The 23,799-nt window shown below is 40.9% G+C and overlaps 1 protein-coding gene across 1 annotated transcript; it reads left to right on the plus strand.

The window, feature by feature from the left end:
- Positions 1-5,025: 5,025 nt before the first annotated feature.
- On the plus strand, positions 5,026-23,268 carry has3 (hyaluronan synthase 3). Its single transcript, XM_067588722.1, has 5 exons — positions 5,026-5,852; positions 15,116-15,209; positions 15,353-15,903; positions 18,745-18,846; positions 19,045-23,268. The coding sequence occupies exons 2-5, from the start codon at positions 15,116-15,118 to the stop codon at positions 19,972-19,974; spliced, it is 1,677 nt and encodes a 558-aa protein (XP_067444823.1). The 5' UTR covers positions 5,026-5,852; the 3' UTR covers positions 19,975-23,268.
- The last annotated feature ends 531 nt before the right edge of the window (positions 23,269-23,799 follow it).

Genomic DNA, 23,799 nt, shown 5'->3' on the forward strand with positions numbered 1-23,799 from the left:
ATTACACTGTTTTGAAACTGCTGCCACTATTATACTCAAGATGTACAAACTAGTTCTGACAGCTTATTATTCATCACATATCAGCCAAACACTTTGGACTCATAATTAAATAACAGTCGCTGATAATTCAAAAGAAAACTCTTATTTTGGCAAGATTAAAGGGGCACTCCACTGATTTTACATGTCAAAATGAACTTATTTCTGTGGCTCTGCATTATGGGAAACGTAGGATCCAGCATTTTCAGAGCTTGATATGAGGAACCAAAACTCAAGATGCCTTTGCTGCTTCGCATTTGACCTTTTTTTATGTGACTCTAGTGAGCCCCTAACTTTTTGGAAGTGCAATACTGAATCACTTGAGTGCCCCTTTAACTAAACACACAATTCACTGACATACAATTTTTAAATTATTTCCTCAAATGCCAGAGTGTGTAAAAATATACATCCCTTCAAGAAGTACACGTTAATGATGATAATTACTTGGCTTTGCTTCTCGTCTTAATGCAATGTTTCAAGAACATAACAAGGTTTTGGTTTTTCTACATTAAGTCAGACTTCTGCAGCATTATGGTTACATCTTAATGTCAGTGAAAATATGGTATCAAGCAGTATATGCAATAATTTCTTGTTTGGGATATATTCATACAAACCTTAAGTGTAGAATGGCTGGACTACTCTTAATAAACATGTAGGGTCCACCAGGGTTTGAACAGAGTAAAGCTCAAGGCTGACAGAGAGGAATGAGACATTCCTTCTTTTGTCCTTCATCACCCCTCTCATCAATTGAGCAATAGGCTAACAGTGTATGAGGCATGACCTTCTTCGTCTCTCCCTCTGTGTGTGAACATACAGCAGGCAAACATGACGGCTTCAGCCTTGTTTGCAGTCCATGGATATTTCCCCTGATGCGGAGTCAAGGTATCACTGTGGCAGGCACTTTAGAGGCACAGGCTCTTTCATCATGGTGGCAGATTTAGGCCTCTTCACAACACCATCACCAAACTATGGCTCTTAAATCACACCTGTGTTTACTCAGGAGGTTATGCATTTTTCTGTTTGTGCCACCACCAATAGCCTGAAGGGACATTTTTAACAATAAGCCAAGTAAAAGGGAAAAAAAAGTTTGCTAATGACTAATCCATCACTTATGTCACACAGAGTGAATTTCCATGAAATTAAAGCGAACAGCCTTTGTAGACAATGCTTAATGTCTAATATGGGGGAATTGGCAAAAAGTGTCTTTCCTGTAGCCAATAGAAACCTTCTAATCAAGAGTGAAGCCCATTTTAGGCTCTCAGGTAAGTGAAATCTCATTCACAAAGGCCTAAGCTGGAGTGAAGTTGGGGGATTTCACATGAATTCATTTGACTGCATGAATGTGAGCTCTATCCTGTTACTCTCAGTGGATGCTCACAGTATAGTTGTTGTTCAGAGTTTTCAATTTGAGATTCATTTTTTAAGAATGAGGCATTGTAGAGTTATTTTGGTCAAGGTCCTGGCACATGCTATAAATGGAAAACTAAATCAGTCTTACAAACACATTTTAGCTGTGCAGTTGCAACTCTTTGAATCGAAAGACACTAAAACCAGAAGCTTTAAACATTCACTCTCTGATGTTGGTTTAATGCTCATTAGCATCCTCACATCTCTAAAAACTTCTAATGTTGCTCTGTATCTGCTGGATGTGTAAATCAGTAACTGTTTGCCAAGATGTTCACCGTAACTTTAAGGTCATATGTCAGATGTGTTTTATCTTCTTGTTGATTTCCCAAACTTCCCCAAAAATCTGTTAATTAAGCTTTAAGTGACAAATATCAACTGAAAGGTGTTTTGTCACTAGTCCCATCATCTGTTACTGTATCTCCAGGCACTGGAAGTGTTTGACCTGGTTTGGATTATCCTTGATAAAGAAGTCAGCTTTTCCACATGAACCCTTCAGAGCCAAAATATCAAACACTAACAACGGAGCTCACTTTAGATGCACAGTATAGATGTGTTATGTCTGCCTCAGATGTTTTATTTATACAATTAATTTTTGTACAGAAAGTCAAAAGGAGGCAGCGAAATAGGTCCACATTCAAATCCCAAGAGACACTGGATGAAGTCCTTAGCAAAGCATTTTTGCCTTTCAGCAACTCACACTTCACAGTAGGAGCCTCATTCTGCCTGCAGAATACTCATTACAGTCAAGGTCAAGAGGCTGGTTGTGCCTCTGGGCAAGACAAAGGTCTGTTTGAATTAGCTGCCATTGTCTTTTAATAGGATATGAAATTGTTCTCTAAGCCATATTGTTTTTACCATCAACCTTGTTTTCTGCCATTAATAAAGAGTTTAAGAAAAAATGATAAATGAAATGCCAATGTTAAATTGGATCAGAGATTTTAATCCACTCAGCATTTTGATCAAGGTCATTCCGACTTTGGAACAGTTGGGGTCTCCTGCTAGCATGCTAAACCACACAATAGACCACTACTCAACATGAGAGGCAGCATGAAGAGTTAATGACAGAAATGTAGTTTAACTTCAAGGTACAAAACTTGATTCTGATCCAAACTGGGTTGGTTTTTTTTGCTGTTGTTTTTTTTTAATCAGATCAAGGGATTTGTTAATGTTGAGATTTTACAAGCCACTTGAGTCAAGGTTGTTGGAAACGGGAACAGACAAACACAGCGACTGTTTCAATCTTGGGATCCAAATGCTATTTTGTCCCACTTCACATCCTCAGTATCTTCTTTTTTTAATCTCAAAATTGATTCTATAACTATAAAAATCAAAAGGGAAATCTAACTTTAAGGGTCTGTTTAAACAGATAAACATATTTTCACACTTACCTCTAGTAGTAAGTAACTATGCTAAAAGCTTTGGTTTTATTTGCACAAAATTTGAGATATCCATTTCAGATATCTGCCTTCACACCAACAGAACGCAGCAATTTAATTTTATCTGAAATGCTCAAACCATTCAAAAAATGTTCCTTTTTATTTTTCATTGGATATCCATTAGCTTCTGCTGATAAAGTTGCTGGTCTTCTGGGGTCCATAAATCTTGACATTAACAGTTATAAAAGGAAAAAATAACATGATAACATAGTGAATTTAAAAAACTGCAAAAAACAAAACACAAATCATGTTGAGGCTAAATTTGCACATAACCAGAAAAGGATAAGAGACGGGTTCTCTGTAGGCTCTGTATAGAACATTCCAAAAATTTGGGAAGAGATACCTCACTTGTCTTATATGCAGGAGATTCTGACCAGTGTGTGTTTTTAAAGGTCCTGTGTGTAGACTTTAGTGGAATCTAGCAGAGCAGTCTTTAAGTATAAGTATGTTTTAATTAGTGTAAAATCACCTGAAAATAAGAATCATTGTCATTTTGTTACCTTAGAATGAGCCCTTTATATCTACATAGGGAAGGGTCCCCTATCAAGGAGGCCGCAATGTTGCACCACCATGTTTCTACAGTAGCCCAGAATGGACAAACCAAACACTGGCTCTAGAGAGAGCCTTTTGCGTTTTTCACGAATTTCATGGACAGCGTAGGTTCTCCTACATGCTTGGAAGGGGAGGGAGAGGGCGAGGGGTTATTCAGTTAGTTGCAATCTGAAACCTCACCACTGGACACCACTAAATCCTACACACTGGTCCTTTAAAGTATTTTGGGGGCATTTTTAAACCTTTATTAGGCTATAGACAGTAGATAGCTGAAAGAAAGCTCGCAGGATGGACTTGAAGCCAAAAATAATTAGAGTTCACCAAAGAAACTGGTTTGCCTGATCAACAACAGGATACTAAGATGAAGTTTGGTCTTTATGGCTAACAAGGCTAGTTTGGAATGCATTTGGCTCAAGCTAATGTGACATGGACATTGCAAAGCTAATCTAGCTGCACTGTTTTTAGCAAAAAGAGGCCTTTGTATAACCTTCTAATTGGCTATGGACCAAACAACAGAGCAATATTCAAGGTGGTTTGGTTGAACCAACCCTTATATTTAAGTTAATAACATCAAACCAATCTGAAACCAAAGGGTCTTAAGAAAACTTCGGCATACCATTATTGCTCCACCAATTTTACACATGAAGCTGAGAGAATTACTCTTATTGTGTCATCAGTAAATGTAGGGTTGGAGACTACAAACTTTTGAAAGAGTTTGGCATTTATTGTCAGGTAGGGTCAAACAAAATTAGCTATTAGCTTATTAGCTATAAGTTTTCAGTATGGGGAATGTAGAATCCAGCATTTTTGGATCTGTCCCATTCTATGGACTTAATGTCAAGATATCTCCTCCTCTAATGCTTTAATTTGAACATTCCTTTTTTTAATCTGTCTGGCAAGACCCCCAACTTTATGAAACTGTAATATTGAATTATTCCTTTAAGGTACCAATTCCCTTCATTTTTCAACCTCATTTGGCAGTGAGTGGCTCTGAGTGTTTGAACCCTTTTTGTTCAGTTCACTGTGGTAGTCTGTCTCACATACAGCTATCTACAGTTGGTTTTACTCTGTTTTCCCACTGAGAGGGAGGGAGAGAGTGCTAAAGTGCCGGTCTCTGGCTGCTGAAGCCATGAGAGGTCTATTACAGTAATTACTATAGCTTACCATGTGTCACAGTCAGCGAGCCAGAGATGAAAATGAAGAGAGGAGTGTGAGAGAGAGTATGAATGCAGGGTGGTTGAGTGGAATTGCATTGTATGTATTACCTGACTGTAATGAAATGTGTTAGAGGGGCTTTGGCAGCCATCTATCGATTCTCTGAGGCGTGCTGCAGTTTATGACAGGCTGCCAGCTCGGCCGTGGCCGTGGAACCTACAGGATGTCTGCAGCTCAGCCTCAGAGCAGGAGAGGAGAGGGAGAGGGAGGGAGGGTAGATAAATAAGCCCATAAAGGATGCTTTGAGTCAGGCGGAGAGGTGGAGAGGAGAGGGGGCTCCGGTCAAACAGTCCCCACGCTTGTTGGAGGCTGCTGGCTGCATTGCAGAGAGATAGGGAGCTATAGCTGGGGTGTCCAGGGAGGGAGGCAGGGGAGAGAGGCAAGGAGAGCAAGAGGAGGGGGGTTAAAGAAGCCAGAGAGAGGAACTAGGGAGGAGAAGCTCAGCAGTGTCGGTCTGCCAGCCAGCCAGCCAGGCGGGACAGTGTGACAGAGGAGGAGAGAGGGAAAGGAGGATTTAAGCTCTGCTGCAAACAGAGGACGCAGAGATGGGCTGATACTGCAGCACAGAACGGCAGCAGACAGAGAGGGGTGGAGGAAACCTGGAGAGGGCGCAAACGAGGAATCAGACTTGAGGACGGGGCCAAGATCAAGCTCCTCACTCTGGCCTTCAACCTTCATCATGACCATCACCATCACTTTGGCCCCAGGTAGCTCGTGCGTGGCGGAAAGGAGATGAAGGTCCAGTGCCGGGATGGAAATCACCAGAGACAGAGACCAGAACAGATGCCACCCCCAACCTGTAATCTACAGATGTAAGACAACAGCATCAGTTACCAGCTGAGCACCTCTGATCACATCTGAGCTGGGAGGGGGCTTCATGCCCTGGGACAGTCCTGGGAGATAGAGGGAGGAGGAGGAGGAGGAGGAGGAGCAGGCAGCGGGGAGGCTGGCTCACAGAAGTAGTGGAGGGTGGTGGTTTAAGCTGCCTGCTGTATTTTTGGATGTGGGATCTCCTGAATTAAGCGACCAAGCTGGAATAAAGATGTAGTGTGAGCTGGTGGAAGGAGGGGGACAGAACAAGGAGAGTGCTGTGCTGAGGAGAGGAGAGGGCTGGACGTCCCAGCTGGACGGACGGACCAGGAGGACATAGATCTGGGGGGATTCTTGAGGGGGAGACGAAAACGGAGGGTCCACTGGATCAGGAAGGTAAGGATATTGTTATATGTTCGACACTAATAGACTACATTGTGTCCTTATGATGTAAATTGACCCCCACTAAGACGGAAAGATAAGATAAATCCCTCTTTTGTTGGTCTTCACTTTTGCATTTCAACTGGGGTTTAGGATTAAGATTAAAGCTAGGAATTAGCTTTAAATTAGAGTAATGCCTCATGTTTGGTATACAGTTGTGAAGGTTTGAGAAAAGAGAATGAATAAAAGTATTCACAAGTGAGAGCAAATGTGTTCAAGGGGAGCAGAAACTGAAATGAGAGTTTTAGAAAAAATGGAGTAAGCAACATTAAAGCTTACTTAGAAAATGCAGGACAAAGAGTTGAGTGTGTTCAGGCCTGTGTGGTGAGTGTGTTTGCAATGTGAGGTAGAGAAAATATTTTTTTCTGCCTGACACTGTGAGTGTGTGTATGAGTGAATTAGTTGACTGAGCACTTCAACAGGAGGAAAGAAGGTCCAGAACTGCTGGGAAAAGTTGTAAAAATGCTCAGTAATGACAAAAGAATAGTCTATGTTCCCTGTACATTATCACATGTGTGTATGTATGTGTGTGTGTGTGTGTGTGTGTGTGTGTGTGTGTGTGTGTGTGTGTGTGTGTGTGTGTGTGTGTGTGTTGCCTCCTGGCATGTACTACACGTGCTGCTTTTTCCCCCGTGGAGGCAGACAGTGACCGTTAGGAAACAGTTGACAGGAACGCCTCAGAGTGGCTGTTTGAAGGCTGCTGGCTTCTCCAAAGAAAACGCTTGACTGTTTGATTTTCCATGGCATCACTGCCATACTCAACCTGTCTGGTCTGGTGCCTTTTATACAAAGCCTGTTATTTGACAGACTACTTGTATACAGTGAGACCTAAGGTGAAGTAGACCTGCTAACCACAAAACATACTTTGATCCAGTCAGAAAGATGGATAAATGATAACTTCCAGTGATGGGTAGCACGAGAAAAAAACAGAACTAAAAACAAGATTAAAACAGATTGTTTAAGCTTAGAAGTAAGAAATAATACAATCTTTCCCTTACAAATGAAAAGGTGAATTCATAAGTAATAAACATACCCTTTATACACTCAATTCTTTTAAGGGTTTTGCTACTACAGGCCTAATAGGTCTGGTATGACCACTATCTTATAGTGGCTAATGTTAGCTAATGCTATCAAACTTTAGATAGATATTGATGTGTAACTGACTTTATTTGGTCAGTTTGTCGACTTTATGACTTTTTTCTACTTGTTCTACTGTACATTTCACAGATAAATATTTCAGTGGTTACACAACTGTTTTTTTTTCATTCTCAGTCTGATGATGTCTTTAAAGCTGCATTAATCAATATTTTTAAATGTACAGTGGGTCAAATGACTACGTGTAATGTGAAAGGGGTTGCATGTAGTGACTAATTCACACAGAATTATATGCTAAGCACTAAACAGCAGACAAAGTGAACAACTAGCAAGTGAACGTAGTGGAGCATTTAAACAGCCACTTATTTTTCTTAGGAGTTGGTGGAGACTGGAATAGATCTAAAAGGAGAGTGAATATTGGACTTACATTCATCTGGTGGACACAAATACAACTCTGAATGAATGCTAATGTTGCCCCATATCCTCTAGATGTGTCAACAAGCAATAGTTTGCCAATTCATTAACCATTTTTAGCTACTTTACAAGGTTATAATAAACATCAAACATTTGCAATTTTTAACTTGTTTTGGAGTTCTGCCCTCTGCTAATTTAATGCAGCTTGAAAGCAATTAACCCATGAAAATGTTAGGAAATGAAGAACGATGGAGTGTGCCATTACCCTGCACTTGCCACTTGAGGCCACAGGGGCCACTGCTCAGCAAAAGTTACATACTGTTGCTTTAAAAACCTGTCTGCACTGTGTGTTAAGTTAAAGGACGGGTTCACAATTTTTGAAGTCTGTCTTAAAACAACAGTCAGGTGTCCATATGAAAAATGAAAGAGGTTTTCCTCGCTGTAATCATTCGTCCTGTTCATACTGGCTATTAAAAGATCCCCTTCAAATGTGTTTTCAATGTAAGTGATGGAGGACAAAATCCACAGTGTGCCCACACAGTCATTTTGAGCAAAAAGCTTTTAAAAGTTGATGTGAAACTTATATGAGGCTTCATCAGTCTGAGTTAGTCATATCAAGTGGATATCTGACACATTTACAGTCTTTTTAGCATCAAATTCCCTCTTTGTGTTTCCTCAGACAGTGTTTCCCTGTTGAGCTGTGGTGGAAGTATAGTAACAAAAAGAGGAACTTTGGCATTCAAAAGACTGTAACATTGAAAGATATCTACTTGATTTGACTCATTTGGACGCTGAAGCTTCATATTAGCTTCAGATAAACTTTTAAATACATTCTAACACAGGAGGAGGACTGTGGATTTTGTCCCCCATCACTTACATTGTAAGTGCATCTTCTAATGGTCAGTATGAACAGGAGAAATGATTACAGCAAGAAAAACATGTTTCAGTGTTCCTTTGGGCTCAAGACTATTGTTTTAACACAGACTTGAAAAATTGTGAACCTGTCCTAAGATTTTGTTCTGAGAGTGTGAATACAGAATACTTGTGCTAGGGTAAATAAAATCATCAGGACTGCTCCTCTGGGAATCATGGATATCTACAGCAAATCTGTTTCATTAGTTCTGGATCAAAATGTAGGCAGGCCAAATTATATTATTGCAATGAGAAGGACTCATGATGCATATCAAGATCAGGTCTGAAAAACATTAAACTCTATATCACATATTAAAATATTGTTAACCTCAGCTATTCCCCACAACATATGAATGGAGGGCCAGACGCTGCATTTAGTCTATGTTAATAGCAGGTAGTGTGAAATGACATGGCCTGAAATACAATTGAGGCATTACTTTTTTGCATGAATGGTCATCCTGTGACAACTTCCATCCCTCTTACACACACACACACACACACACACACACACATCTCCTCAGCTGTGAGTACTTTATTAGGTTTTCCCCAGCTACATCACTTCCTTCATTATGTAGTGAGGTCTGTAAAAGAGGATTTTGTGCTACATTCACTGGAGAAATCTGAGTGGAGGCACTGAGAGAGCCCTCTAGTGGCAGAAAACACTGAAATCTTGAAGTCTTTGTATTCCTCATCACTGGGTCAGAACAACTGTGCTGTTTATCATATCTCTTCATATCAAAACGGGTTATACGGGTCTCTTGAGTGTGTTTTATGAATGTGTTTGTGTTGAAGCCCTGCTCAGCTGATCTTGACTCATCTTATTGATGATATCATGACTCACATTAGCAGGAAGTGTGGGGCTGTGAGGATCTGACGGCCGATAACATATTCAAGTTTGTTCATGCACCGACAATGAACATGTCGAGCCTGTCCTCTCTTCAGTGTGTTCTCCTGGGCACCTCAGACACTATACTGTATTCACCAACCCCACTTCCTGAATGCTTCTCTGCTCCACTAACCATGCCTCTCCTTCCCTCCCTGCTGTCTGATCTCCAGCACTGCCCTCCTACAGGGTTTACTTGTAGGGAGGGATAACAAATGTTTCTGAATGAAAAGCTAGTTTTTCACACCTGTATAAGTAAAAAGTACACTCACACACACATTATTTTATATTAAACCAAACACTACAGTTATATCACAGTAAAAAAAAAAACAGAGAAGTTTTTAACTTCTATTGTGCAGACAAGTATTGTTCAAGCAAATGTTGTACTGTCATACAATTTAAGGCGAAAATTGCTATTTGAGAGATTTAAGTTATTTTAATACCACTGTTTTGGAGAATTTAATGTGTCAGCTAAAGGGTCCATGTAAAATCATTATAAACCATTCTTTATTGAATCCTTTCAGGTTGTATTAAGGGAGCAAGAGTCGTTGAATGTTTTGTGACATAAAAAACTCAGCTTGGAATAATAATTTGTGTCTAATATAATTTTTCCATAAAAAAAAGTTCAATTACCTTGAAATTCTTGATATTTCATCTACTCCTTCTACCTCATTAAAAAAGTCAGAATCTATGATAATGCAAATATTGATCAATTCAAAAGTTTTCCTGCTGGACACAAGATGTCTCCTACTTCACCATCTAGTCCATTCTCAGTGTATATGTACTGGAGGCTTAAAGTTTTCAAATCACACTTGTGTTATGTTGAATAATGGACCGAGATTGGCTCCAAACTAGTTGTGATGTCACAAATCATTCTTGGAGATTCACGTGTTAAACTGAGATTTAAAGTGAGCACAGAGAAACTTTCCTCCTTCAGCAGACGAATGTAGAAACAAACTGCACAGTGAAGAGAACAACATCACAATGAAGGAACAAACTGGAGGCCAGTTACACACAAATGATTTTGTTGTTTACGGTCAAGGAAGAGTTAAAAGATGAAATGGAAAATGTATTTAATATTCAATTCTCCTTCAGCTGATGAATGTGAAAACAAACTCTGCGCATGCATCATTCTGTACAGAGAAGAGAACAACATCCAACTGAGGGAACAAGAAGAAAAACATGTTTTTGATGGAAACAGACACTGCTGACGTCATGAATAAAGGTTCAGTAACTGATTGTTCATTCAGCAGTGTGCTCTTAGACAGATTTACCCCCAAAAAACATTTTGTTCCAAACCCAGAGTGTAGAGGAATTCCACCCTTGGTGACTGGCTTCAAATTCTGATCATATTAGTTCTTCCCTAACTTGTGTCTTCAAATCAGTGGTTCTTTAGCTCGCCCACTGAGGTTTAATTTAACCAGTGAATTTTTCTCCTCAGAGCAACTGAACTCAAATGTTGAACTCCACTTTGCCCTGTTTGATACTTTATTGAACATTTGCATTATTGTAAATGAGAGGTAACACATAACACAGTATAGAGAGTATGTTAACAGTTTCAGTTTTCTGACTTCCCTCCCTTGTTTTCAATTTCCACCCAATACTCTCTTTCCAAACACATTTCTTGCTCCCCCTCTTCCTCCACAAGCTGTGTAAAAGTCCCCTATCCCAGGGCCAAAAGCATCATCATTCAGTAACACCTCCCCACCTCCTCACCTGAACTCCCAGCCCATTCAGTCTCATCACCTGGATGCAGGAACTCCTTCCCATCTGGCACTGCCACTCCTGAGAGAAACCTGGGAATATTACTTCTGACTTGAGTTAATGTGGTTCGTTCCTGGAGATACTGATCAGCGCTGGAATCATTTGGGAGGAAACACTTTCTTCTTTTTCTTTCTTTGATTTGTGGTTTATTTGGAAGTTTGGAATTCTCTGTATCCTGGATTATTTGTAAAATGATGACCCAGTGTTCCTGGACAATTTTTCTAACAAACACGGATCCTCATCAAGATATGGACATAGACCTGGACCACATGTAGACGGGCTTGTGTAGAAAAATCCTTCTGGATATGTGGGTAAAATATAAAGCCACAACTTCAGGTTTTACACGCTGTAAGAACCACACGACTGTCAGATATGTCTTTTTAACATTTACTACAAAAAAGTGACTTTCTTTTCTAGAAGGAAAGGAATTACTACTGAAGATTTTTTGTGTGTGGGATGACGAAGGTGATGATGTAATTCTTAATCTTTTATGTTTCACAATTTTGATGATGCGTTATTTCATGGGATTTGGTTTCTGTGAATTTGTGTTCAGGTAGAAACTTGCCTCTAGATACTGGTGTCACTGCTGTTACTCACAAACCTTGGAGCAGGCTGACTTGTGCCTATAGTTGGAATTTTCTACCTCTTATTGAATTATGATTGATTCTGCTGCTCAGAAGAAAGTCCTTCCTTTTCATGTTTAATGTCATTGTTGTGCATGGTGGTCACTGGTAAAATTTGAGTATCCAACTTTCATTCCAGAAAACAGCTGGGCTGGAGTCAGGATAGGCAGGCAGATGTAACCTGGGGGCTAATTGCACCTGTCCCCCCCAGTCCCTTCACTAATCCCAGCTCCCGGCCTGACAAAACCCCTCTGGTGACTGTGGCCCTCTAATCAAACAGCACTTGTTACTGTCTGCTTGTTATCTGGCCTGTGGCCCCGGGGCCATGCTGCCTCTGTCTGCTGGTTTAATCCGCTATGGATCGCATATTGAGGAGAAACTCTTTGCTCTGTGACAAACAGAGCAAAGAGGAATTTATATGCCTAATGAACATACAGTGCAATATACAGACAGCTGACAAAATTAAAGGAAAAACTGGCCCAGGTCTGAATGTTTGACCCCTACAGTGAGGGGATCTGGTGGCTCTGTTATGCTGTGGGGGGCATTTTGCTGACATGGTTTGGGTCCACTTGTCCCCTTAGAGGGAAGGGTCATATAATTTGTCACTCATCTACTGTCATCTGTGGCATTCAATAATGGTTAAAGAATGAGTTCTCCTAAATTACAAAAAAAGCACTTTCTTAATTATTTATTACCTCCAGTGGTATCTATCCATGTAGATAGTTTTGGTTTTAAGATTTTCATTTTTATTGGAACTACTTTCTACCAAACAAATAGTCCAAATGATAGCTGTAGACAGTGTGTTGTGTAGACTATCCAGAAAAACCGGGACACTGTTTGTGGAAAGAGATATTGCTGTTAAATCCTTAATACAATTTTCAATGCTTTTAGCACCACAAATGAAATTCCATTCACCTCCATTGTATTAGGGTTTAAGCAGAGCTCTCAGAGACAGATATCGCAAAAAACTGGATTAATAAACCAGATCATTTAGCTTGTTAAAACTGTAATTTGGATAAACCCATTCTTTAAGATTGCACTAAACCTCTTGAACATATTAGGTTTTACATACTTTATGTGTTGGATTTGTCATCATTTTGACTGATGCTCTTATTCTGAGTAAGTCAGTGCAAAAGAAATACAAAATAGAAAGAGAAGAGAACAGGGAGAGAAATAAGGAAAACTGTCGATGGAAAGTTGCGGTTTTGAGATTATTCAAAAGAACCTCTAAATGACAGTGATGACACACCAAAACAATGCCTGAGAGGGAAAATGTATTGTGTGTGTTCCAAAACCTCTATCTACAAAATTCCCCTCTCTGTCAGTGCCTGAATATCCAATAGACAGTGTCTCCTGAGTAGAGTGTACATCTGTGGAGTTAGTGTGATTCATTGCCAGCATGTAAATCTGTACGTCCACTCAGCAAGCCTGTTAAATCTTTCTGTGCATGAGTGTCCCACAGAGCTGAATGTAATGATATAAATATCAGTCTCTCTGTCTCTCCTGCATGGGCCTGGCCAGGTGGGGTGTGGGCTGGGAGGGGGGCCAGGAGGTAATTTCATGAATGAAAGGACAGAATTGTTCCTCCATTTCGACTGGTCCCAAGCATTGGCCAAACCCCGGCTGGCCTTTTAATTAGAGCTATTAACCCGCAGAGAGGGAAGAAGGGAGCGCCAGAAGGACTGATGGGAGGGGTGCTGAGGGGAGAGAAAGGGGGGAGGAAGATGAAGGAGGGGAGAACAGGAGGGCAGGAGGTATTGAACTGTAAGTTCTTTCACTTAGAGTGATTGAATGCATGTTTAATCTGGGCCAAGCTCTTTGACAAGATATCAGCACTACACCTACTGTAGTAGCAGCACCAGTGTCAGCGGTAGCGAGTGCAGCAATAATGTGAGTTGTAGCCATTATATCCATGTGAGTAGTAGCAATAGTAGGAGTAGCATCAATAGTAGTGATAGCTGTAGTAATAGTTTTATTTTTAGTTATAGTCTGTGTCACCACTAGTTAGAGTAGCAGTAGGCTATATCAGTGGTTCTCAAAGTGGGGTCAAGGGACCCCCAGTGGTCCTGGAGGGAGTTCCAGGGGGTCCCCAGCAAAAAGGGAAATCATTTATTTTCACTATAATTCCATCTATCACACACAATGAGAGAATGTGTGACTATTTTGGTCATGGGTTTCATATACTTTCTGTAATAAAACATCTAAAAGCAAAAATCTTATCAGATGGAGGACCCTGGGACAAAATCTTATCAAATGGGGGTCCATGGTCTAGTTTGTGTCAGTATGGGGTTTCTTGATGTGAAAAAGTTTGAGAACCACTGGGCTATATGACAACAGTAGTAGTAGTGGTAGCAGCAACCTGAGTACTATTATTATTGTGGCAGTAGTACTTGTGCTAATAGCAGCAGCAATGGTAGTAGTGGTGGCAGCAATAGTACTGGTACTGTAAAAGCAGTAGCACTTGTAGCAAAAGTACTAGTAGCAATAGCATGCATGTGTGAATAGTAGTCATAGTAACAGTTGTGGTATTGGTAAAATAGCGGAAGAGGTTGTAGCCTATTGGTAACAGCAATATTGCTAGAAACACTAGTGGTACCTTTACTAGGAGTAGTAGTAAAAGCAGCAATAGCACTAGTTGTACTACTAGTATTAGTATTAGTTGTATTAGTGGTACTAATAGCCGCAATAGTACTAGTATAAGCTGTAGTTGCAGCAGTAGTAGTGGTGGTAGCAACAGTGCTAATAAAAATGGTATTACTAGTACCATTACTACTACTAGCAGTTGTAGTTGCAGCAGTAGTAGAAACAGTAGCAATTGTACCAGTGAAAGTAGCAGTACTAGTAATAGCAGCAACAGTAGTACTGGTACTATTGGTGGTAGAAGTATTAGCAGCAGCAGCAGCAGCAGCAGCAGCAATAATGATAGCTGTTGTAGCAGCCCACTACTACAGTAGGCTAGTATTTTCCTTTGACTTACACCTTCCATGTTTCCTGCACCATGATGTCAGTTACTGCTGCGGGTGTGTGTTCAGCTGATGGTGACCGATGAAAGGTTTTAAAGAAAAAACAGGAAATGGCACTTGGGTCAACTAATGAGGAGTTACAAGCTCTCTCTGTCCAGAGGCCCTGCTCCCTGTCTCACCTGACATGTATAAGCAGACATGTGTTGATACTGCCCCTTTCATGTACTGTACAGCATGCTCAGATTCCTCACGTGTGTGTGTGTCCATGTATGCATGTAAGAAGCAAATTATATGCGATACATGTGTCTTACTCAGTGACATTGCTGTGAATATTTGTGTTCATTTGTACATAGTGTATCCCCTTGCAACTATAATTTTCTCCTCTCCTCCCTACCTTGTCTTCTCCCTCTGCTCACCCTCTATAAAACTCTTTCCCCTCCCTCGCTCTATTCCTATCTTCACAAACCCCTCAACTTCTCTCTGATCCTGTCTCCTCTTACTTTTTGATTCTCACCTTGACATCTGTTGGGATCCTCGCTGCCTCACATCCTCCTCCACCTCCAGATGCCCTCTCGCTGCAGGAATGCGCTGAACATCGTGGTCACCACCCTTTTTGCTGCGGTGGTCCTCTTCACCATCCTGCTGGCCTATGTCACAGGTAAACTTGTTAATTATATTCATTTATTCTCTATGTTGCATGACAAAAACGATATCATACACAGAGCAAAATACTTGAGGATCAAAACTATTGAAAGTCATGTTTTTTACTTGCTCTCTCTGTATTCTTGTGTTCATGTAAAGGTTATCAGTTCATCCACACTGAGCAGCACCACCTCTCCTTCGGCCTCTATGGTGCCTTCCTCTCCCTCCACCTTTTCCTCCAGAGCCTTTTTGCCTTCTTGGAGCATCGGCGGATGAGGAGCCCCTCCCGGCCACAGCATCTCCGTCGCTCTGTGGCCCTCTGCATAGCCGCCTACCAGGAGGACCCAGACTACTTGAGGAAGTGCCTGCGTAGCATTCGCCGAATCTCCTTCCCTGGCCTGAAGGTGGTGCTGGTGGTGGACGGGAACCGGCCTGAAGACCGCTACATGATGGACATTTTCCAGGAGGTGATGGGTGGGGCTGACCAGGCTGGAAGTATGGTGTGGAAGGGAAACTACCACAGTGATGGAAGCGGAGAAGGAGGTGTCGGAGTCGGAGGGAGGAGCACAGTGCACATGGAGGAGGCAGCACGAGTGACTCGGCTGGTCAGAGGCTGCCGCTACTCCTGCATCATGCAGGAGTGGGGAGGGAAGAGGGAGGTGATGTACACTGCCTTTAAAGCACTAGGGGACAGTGTGGATTATGTGCAGGTAAGGGCCTTGCACAGTTAATTATTTACATGCACCTCTATATTGAAAGTAAGAACTGGATACTGGACTCATTTACTTGAATGAAAGCCAAAATGAAATGAAATCCTGTGTTCTTGCTCAGCCCATAGATTTAACATTGGGATGATATCATGCACATAAAAACAGCTTTTCTAGGCAAATAAAAAACATTCAGAAATTCACAACACAAAGAGTACTGATTGACCTTGTGTCAGGTCAACAGTTTTACAATCATCTATTTTATAATAGTGGTCTATTGGGAAAATGCCTTTTTTGCAGTACCAAGAATGGCCACTGAGTGGCAGCAAAGCTGAGTAGTGGCGCTGTAGCCAGCATTGTTAATAGATCCATGATTAAAGTCCAATGTTCTTTTGACTCACCCATCCACCCCAACCTCCTCACTATGAGGACTTTGTCTCTCTATAATAACTCCACCTGATTCCATCCATTTGCTCCCATAATTACCACGACCGCTAGAGGGAATTGTATGTTGAGCGTTAACATGAGGTTATGAGACACTTGCTGAAATGACTTCTTCTGCTTCTTGAGAATTTTTTTCAATTTTTTTTTCTTGAATTCTTAATATTAAAACAGAAACAAAGACTTAAGTTAGAAATTGTATGCTACAAATATGCACTATTACATTTATTTTTCATGTGGCTCCTATCTTCCTCCATAAAAGCAACAGAATCTGCAATGCAGGGCAAAAAAGAAATTGGCACTTAAAGGATGAAGAAATACCCACACTCACTTTTAAAATGTGACCCACTGTGAAGACATACAGTTGAACCAACAAACCTATCATGTCTTGTCTTAACATTGTCCATTTATTGTTCTGTGATGTTATACTGCTTGGATAAAAGCTTGTTTTCTTGTCACTGAGGTATAACTTTTGGTACTGTGTTGTTTGTAGCTGCTTCTGGAGAAGCATCATGTCCTTTTCACTTTGACTTACTTATTTAATTTATTGTCATTTTCTTGTGTATTTGCATACACAAAAGAACAAAATGCTGTTCCTCCCAGCCTAGCAGTGCAACAACAACAGAAAGGATAAAGATATTCTGTATATCTAAAAATTCCCTTTAGAAAAATGATAAAAACATATAATTCCCAAGAGAAAAACATAAGAAGAACGAGAAGTTAGCAGCACAGTGCATTAAAGTGCATTTAGAGAGAAAAGTATCTCTCAGTTCGATGTAGACAGCTCTTGCATGTCAACGAGTGACCAGCACTGATGAAGGAGTTATATAATCCATTTTGCTGTCCAGAGAACATCAGAGAACATTAGACAACGTGATTGTTGGAACTGCTGGTTTGTATGGGTTAACAGTTAGCCTAGCTTGCACTTCTCTGCGCTTGCCCCGCTTCCACGTCCTGTTGTACTGCTTTTGATGTTTCCTCTCTGGCGCAGCTCCAGGCAAGGCCATGGTCTCCTTTGTGTCCGCTGAGCGTAGCAGACCATGCGTGCTCGGCCAATTTAGCTCCTAGCCATTTCTCATAGCAAAAGTCTGTTACGAATGTCCAAAAGAAACTGACGATCATAGACATATTTCCCTTGCACTCCACACAATGACACAAATGTAGACGTAGACATGGACTAAGACACTACAAAGTCGAAACTAGGAGAGGCCGCCACAAATGTTGGTGGCGCTGCAATCACACCAGTTCATGGAGAGAGAGAGAAAGAATACCATCAACAAGGACCCCTTAATTTCTCTTGTCTTCATTAAATAACTCTTCTGTGAGCTTCCTCAGTGGAGATTCTCCTTCAGAATGTTGGTAACAGTGGCAGGTAGAAGTTACCAGTTGACAGCAAGGTAGTTGTTTTGATTTAAAAAATATCCAAAGATGATATTTTCTCTTCTGTTCTTGCTGATTAAAACTGTTACGTCTTCTTCAGAGTCTTTTCTGAAGATTATTTGAAGATTATTTTGCAAAATGTCACACTTTTTAGGTCCAAGTTTGAGATGTATTCAGGAGCCCATCTCCAGTGCCGCCACTCTCTCTCATAGAACATGGCAGCTTCTATGAAGTTAACAGATCATTTTGGCAGCAGGCCTCACACAAAAATAAAAAAAACAAAAACACCATTAAAAGTGTGATGATAGGGGTGCTGTGAGGCAGTAGCCAAAATTTCACAAAGCCATCAGTGGATGCTTATTTATATTCATCTGCACGCTCTAAGCAAGTATCATTTAAATCAGCTGTATTACTGATTTGATATCTGCACTGCTTCTGTGCTGGCGCATACAGATGTCCACATTCCTCCGCATGAAATAGATTTTAAACAGGAAACTGAACCTTGCTTGTGAATGCTAATACTGTCTTCGGAAAGTCCAACTTTTTTAGTAGTAGAAATACCAGTAACACTTAATTTGGATATACTTGTGCTTATAAGGTACCACAAGGTAAATGGGTATCTATGGGTGCCCACAGAACACATAATAGTCAGTCATGTCAATTATAAATCTATATCGGACTGTTTATAGTATAAAGAGGTTGCTTATTTGTCTTCCAAACCCAATGGACCCACATTGGACAAAAAACTCTCCTTTCATAGCCAGCTAATGCATGCCCTCTGTTGCCCTTACTCTGGGTCAAAGATCACATCCACAGCTAACCCAGAGCTGTGCGATTACAATGAACCAGCTGGGATCTCTGTCAGCAGTCTCTCATTTCTCTCATGGACTTTAGCATTAATACTACTGAGTGTTGTACAACACCTGCAGCTGAGTTTGACCAGCAGTTATACATATGAGTATGGGGGCTTGTGTGTGAACCTCATCATTATTGCACCTGTGTATTTGTCATGTCATATTTTAGGTGTGTGACTCAGACACAGTTCTAGACCCAGCATGTACCATTGAAATGCTGAAGATCCTTGAGGAAGATCCAATGGTTGGAGGGGTTGGTGGAGATGTACAGGTAAAAACTTTACTTTTCAGTTGTAACAACTTAAGGAAGGACCAAGACTATAATATTTTGTCTGAGAGTCAACTAGTCAACTCTTGGGCCACCAAAAGTGATCAAAAAGCTGACTGCAACATGCCTGTAAAGTTCAATGAACCCTTTTATTCCTTTCTTGACTTTCTGAATCATTTCTCCACACTTTCTGTCCTCCAGATCCTCAACAAGTATGACTCGTGGATTTCTTTCCTCAGCAGTGTGCGCTACTGGATGGCATTCAATATTGAGCGCGCCTGCCAGTCTTACTTTGGATGTGTCCAGTGTATCAGTGGCCCTCTGGGGATGTACAGGAACTCCTTGCTCCAGCGCTTCCTGGAACCCTGGTACCACCAGACCTTCCTAGGCTCCAAGTGCAGCTTTGGCGATGACCGCCACCTGACCAACAGGGTGCTCAGCTTCGGCTACAAGACGAAATACACAGCGCGTTCGCAGTGCCAGACTGAGACGCCCACCCAGTACCTGCGTTGGCTCAACCAGCAGACTCGATGGAGCAAGTCTTACTTCCGTGAGTGGCTCTACAACGCCCTGTGGTTCCATAAGCACAGCCTCTGGATGACCTATGAGTCCGTGGTCACTGGCTTCTTCCCCTTCTTCTTGGTTGCCACAGTCATCCATCTCTTCTACCGTGGAAGGTTGTGGAACATCCTGCTCTTCTTGTTGACGGTGCAGCTGGTTGGGATGGTGAAGGCTACTTACGCCTGTTTCCTGCGTGGCAGCCTGGTCATGATCTTCATGTCACTCTACTCTCTGCTCTACATGTCCAGTTTGCTCCCTGCCAAAATATTCGCCTTGCTCACCATCAACAAGGCTGGATGGGGCACTTCAGGACGCAGGAAGATCGTGGTCAACTTGATTGGTGCTGTGCCTGTCACAGTGTGGACTATGGTGCTGCTTGGAGGTGTGGCATATACAATCTATTGTGAAACACAGGAGCCATTTAGTGAGACAGAGAAAGCATTATTGATAGCAGGGACGATACTCTATGCCTGCTACTGGCTCATTCTGCTGGTGCTCTACCTGGCAATTGTAGCCAAACGGTGTAACAAGAGGGAAGAGCAGTATCACCTGCCATATGCTGAGGCATAAACCTGCTACCAGAAGGACTGGTAGGGCATTCGCCCCAGGTTTCATTGCAGTGTGACTCTAGCAAGGTCTCTAGTGACCCTGTGAACTGCTAGAGTGATGAGCTGTGCACCAGGAACCCGGTCACATCTCTATCACCGGTGCTAAAAAAGGTGTGAATCTGAAATCTGAGCAGCAGCAATCTGATCCAGTTGGGGGAAGACTTGAAGATATGTGGATCCATACAGCTCTCCCATTTATATCATGCTCAACGGTGCTTCACATTGAAAAACCAAACCAAATGGAACTGATCCAGGTTGTAAAGTCTTCATATACATGTAATAGTGACATGCTCAGAAGAACATTAGGTAGTTTATGGGTGCAGGTTAGCTGTAAAACTGTGATAAAAGGGTGCAGGAAGGTGCTTTTAAAGAATGTAAAGCAAGATAAGGTACACAATGAGACTAAGGAGACAAAGTTCTCATTTAATAGTTGGTACATTTTTTGTGTCCTTCATTTTAATATAGATGAGATGGGATGAAATGTGACGGGAGTGAAAATAAATAAAAATAAATAAAAAAGCAGGGCAATTTTCTCAGATTAGTCAAAGCACAGCTAAGCGAAGGGAATCTTAGAAGTGGTGCATTTGCATAAAAAGTCAGTGGAAAGATGCAACTGGGCGTAAACAGATGGAAATTTGCTCTTTGCTGCACAAATCAAGGCGAAGACACGTCTGAGCAAATTGAAACATTTTTAACTTGAGTATAGAAGTGTGCTAAATCCTGGCGCCTTATGATTCTATTTTATTAAAGTATAAAGAAGAGAGAAAGTGAAATAACAAAAAGATCTTTGTGAGTTCTGAGATTAGTCAGAGCTGACACACAAACACACACATACATCCTACACACACACTGTTTGTGCATGGATTCCTAGCCAGCTACAGCTAATGTCTGTACAGTTGGTACATTGACCGCTTGTGAACAATAAACATGGACTGCAAAAACAGTCAAAAAAGACGAACATTAACAGCATTGCATAGCCTGGCATGGCGGACGCGGACACACACACACACACACACACACACACAGCTGGCAGATGCAACAGCATCATTAATATAAGCATATGGATAGAGGTACACCAGCACCAACATGCTCAGTAACATTAAAAATGACTGGCATGGCAGCCACATAAACCACACACATGCCTACACGCACACACGCACACAGACACACACACACACACACACACACACACACACACACACACACACACAGACACAGACACACACACACACACACACACACACACACACACACACACACACACACACACACACACACACACACAGCAGAAGCAGCAATATCAGCATAAGATCCAATTGTACACCCAACAAAAACTATACCCAATAAACAATAATATTGCAATGGGCAATAGGCTACAACAGTCCGAAATAGTAAATCAGCTTACTTTTGATGATTACAACAGGAGACAATGGGGTTCGGTGTTGAACACTGAAATTATTTCATTACAGTCCAATGATTCAGTCAGTTCTCTTTCAAAGGAGAGCAGGGACAAAGAGTTCAGTCTGTATGTCATCGTTGGTACCCTGATACCAGTTTTTATCCGACTGACAGTTTAAAAGAGTCTTTCAACAGTACAGCTTGTTGCTGCTGCTGACGGGAAAAGGGTTGAATTAGCAGAAGGAGGAATGATGAGCAACCCAAAACTCTTTTGACATACTGTACATATGGGCGTGTGAGTACTGTATCAAGATAGATTTGAAAAATCTGAACCTGTCCTTTAAAAGTGTCTATATAATGACAGAGACTGCCGCCGAAAGTTACCAACGAACAAGAAATGCAGAGAATATGATACGTTCTCCTGTCACACAAATTGAAATTGGTTGTAATGGTGTGAATGTGTTCAGGGCACAGACTGAGACAGCTTAAGTGGTTATCTTTCAGCTCTAAGACCAGTCCTTATCAACTCTCATCAGCCATGAACAGTACAATCATCTGCTCCAGCTGTATTTTGTGAAGCAGCTATGATTTACCAGAACAGACAATCTCAACATTTCTGAATATGTGACATGCAGTTGTACTTTTGGTGCTGTTGAGCAGTGTCAAATGATTAACTTATTACTGTACATTCTGGTCCAATTCTCAGTTTACAATCACCAGTGGGTCGTAGTTTCATTCAGTGGTTTAAAGAAGTTTTATATGGTTACTTTTATATATTGTAAAGGTGCCAAATCATGTTTGTGTAATAGTAAAGTTTTACTACAGGACACTATTCTCTTAACTTTGGACATTTGTGTCCTTTTTATGCTAAATGTAGATCATGTTCATTCTTTCCATCATCTACAGTGTAAAGACTGAAGACCAAAGAGATTTCTTCTAAAGTGAGAGACTTGAGAGTTTTGCTTTTACTCTGTCTTTTTGTTCTATGTTTTCCATGCAAATTCCAACTCATTTCAGATCAGACAGCTCAATTTCTAAAAGGTATGTTTCAAAACTTAAACATCAGGTCTGTCTGTCAAGGGTGAGTAGTATCAGCATATGTGTCTTCACTGACATCCGCTTTTTTCTTTAAGCAGTGGAAATTTCCTCTGTGTTCATATTGTTTTTCTGTGCGGTCTGTGTAAGTTGAAACTTGAAAGTTGAAAAAGGACACATACATTAAAAGAAAATTATGTTTACAGGCTTGTTCAGCCTTTTTGATGGTCAACCCACAATGCAAGAGGATTTGTTTCTTCATCTGCTGATAGATTTGCATCTCTGGGCATCACAGGACACTGGAATTTTCCTAAGTCATTAAACATGCTTTCTGTTTTTGACACAATCCTTCCATTCATACCAAATACAGCCTGATCCCATATATATCAATGACTGCATTGACTTTTTCCTCATGCTATCTTTGTCAATATCCTGAATATTCACAGTACTGTATGTTCACTTAAAAAGGGGGAAATACATTTTCAGGAATTAATTGGGCCAGAGCATCAGTGTTTTCATTAAAGGACTAAAATGCTTAAGCATGATAAATGCTAAGTGGTCAGCCTTCTCCTCGTACAATCCCCCTTATGTCAGGTGGTGCACAGATCTCAGAAATTGGATGTTGTTTTGTCTATTTCTTGTCACTTTTTCAAAAAAGTTTGAACTAATTTGAACTAACATGTGATTTGTTCAAATTCATTTGTACACAACCTACTTGGCCTACCTCTATGCTATGTTGTAAGGGGTTTATTTACTGTGCCTCTGCTGCCAAGTTAACAATCATCTAAGACAGGTGCATTTAAAAAAAAAAAAAAACAGCAAACAGCCTTACCTTTAGCCATGATTTGTCTATCAATGGTGCTCATTTTAGTAAGCATGACACTAAACCATTCTGAGATGGTGTGGTGTCACTAGTTTCCACCATTTTGTATTAGCGAAGAGAACGATAGCCTAGTTTACTGATAGGGCAACAGAGCATGCCATGGGTCAGTCAAGCAGTCAATTTTTGATACCCTTCTCTGGATTACAAGACACGTCCTGTTGTGCTGAAACTAGAAATTTTGAATTTAAACGGTAGTTCAAATTTCAAATAAAAAATGACAGTCATACAGCAGACATATGATGCTCTTTTCTTTTTAGCTATGCTATCAACATGGCTTTATAGATGGCAGACATACATTTTATTTAAATTCTCTATCATATAACTGTGAACATTGCACCTCTAGGGGCCGCTAGGTGGGCTCTTTTTTGCTGACAGGCACTGCATCACTGGCCACATCTATGAACATGGTTTTATTTGATCTGAATGAGGACTTCTTTACAAGACCTCTGAATGAAAAACTATATTATTTCA

Source organism: Thunnus thynnus, chromosome 5, assembly GCF_963924715.1.
Source record: "Thunnus thynnus chromosome 5, fThuThy2.1, whole genome shotgun sequence".
In the NCBI taxonomy this organism is placed as follows: Eukaryota; Metazoa; Chordata; class Actinopteri; order Scombriformes; family Scombridae; genus Thunnus; species Thunnus thynnus.

Bases quoted from the DNA above. Each gene is read 5' to 3' on its own strand.
- has3 (XM_067588722.1), top strand. From the start codon at position 15,116: ATGCCCTCTCGCTGCAGGAATGCGCTGAACATCGTGGTCACCACCCTT. The intron at 15,210-15,352 runs GTAAACTTGTTA...GTTCATGTAAAG, and splicing joins CCTGCTGGCCTATGTCACAG to GTTATCAGTTCATCCACACT. The intron at 18,847-19,044 runs GTAAAAACTTTA...TCTGTCCTCCAG, and splicing joins GGGTTGGTGGAGATGTACAG to ATCCTCAACAAGTATGACTC.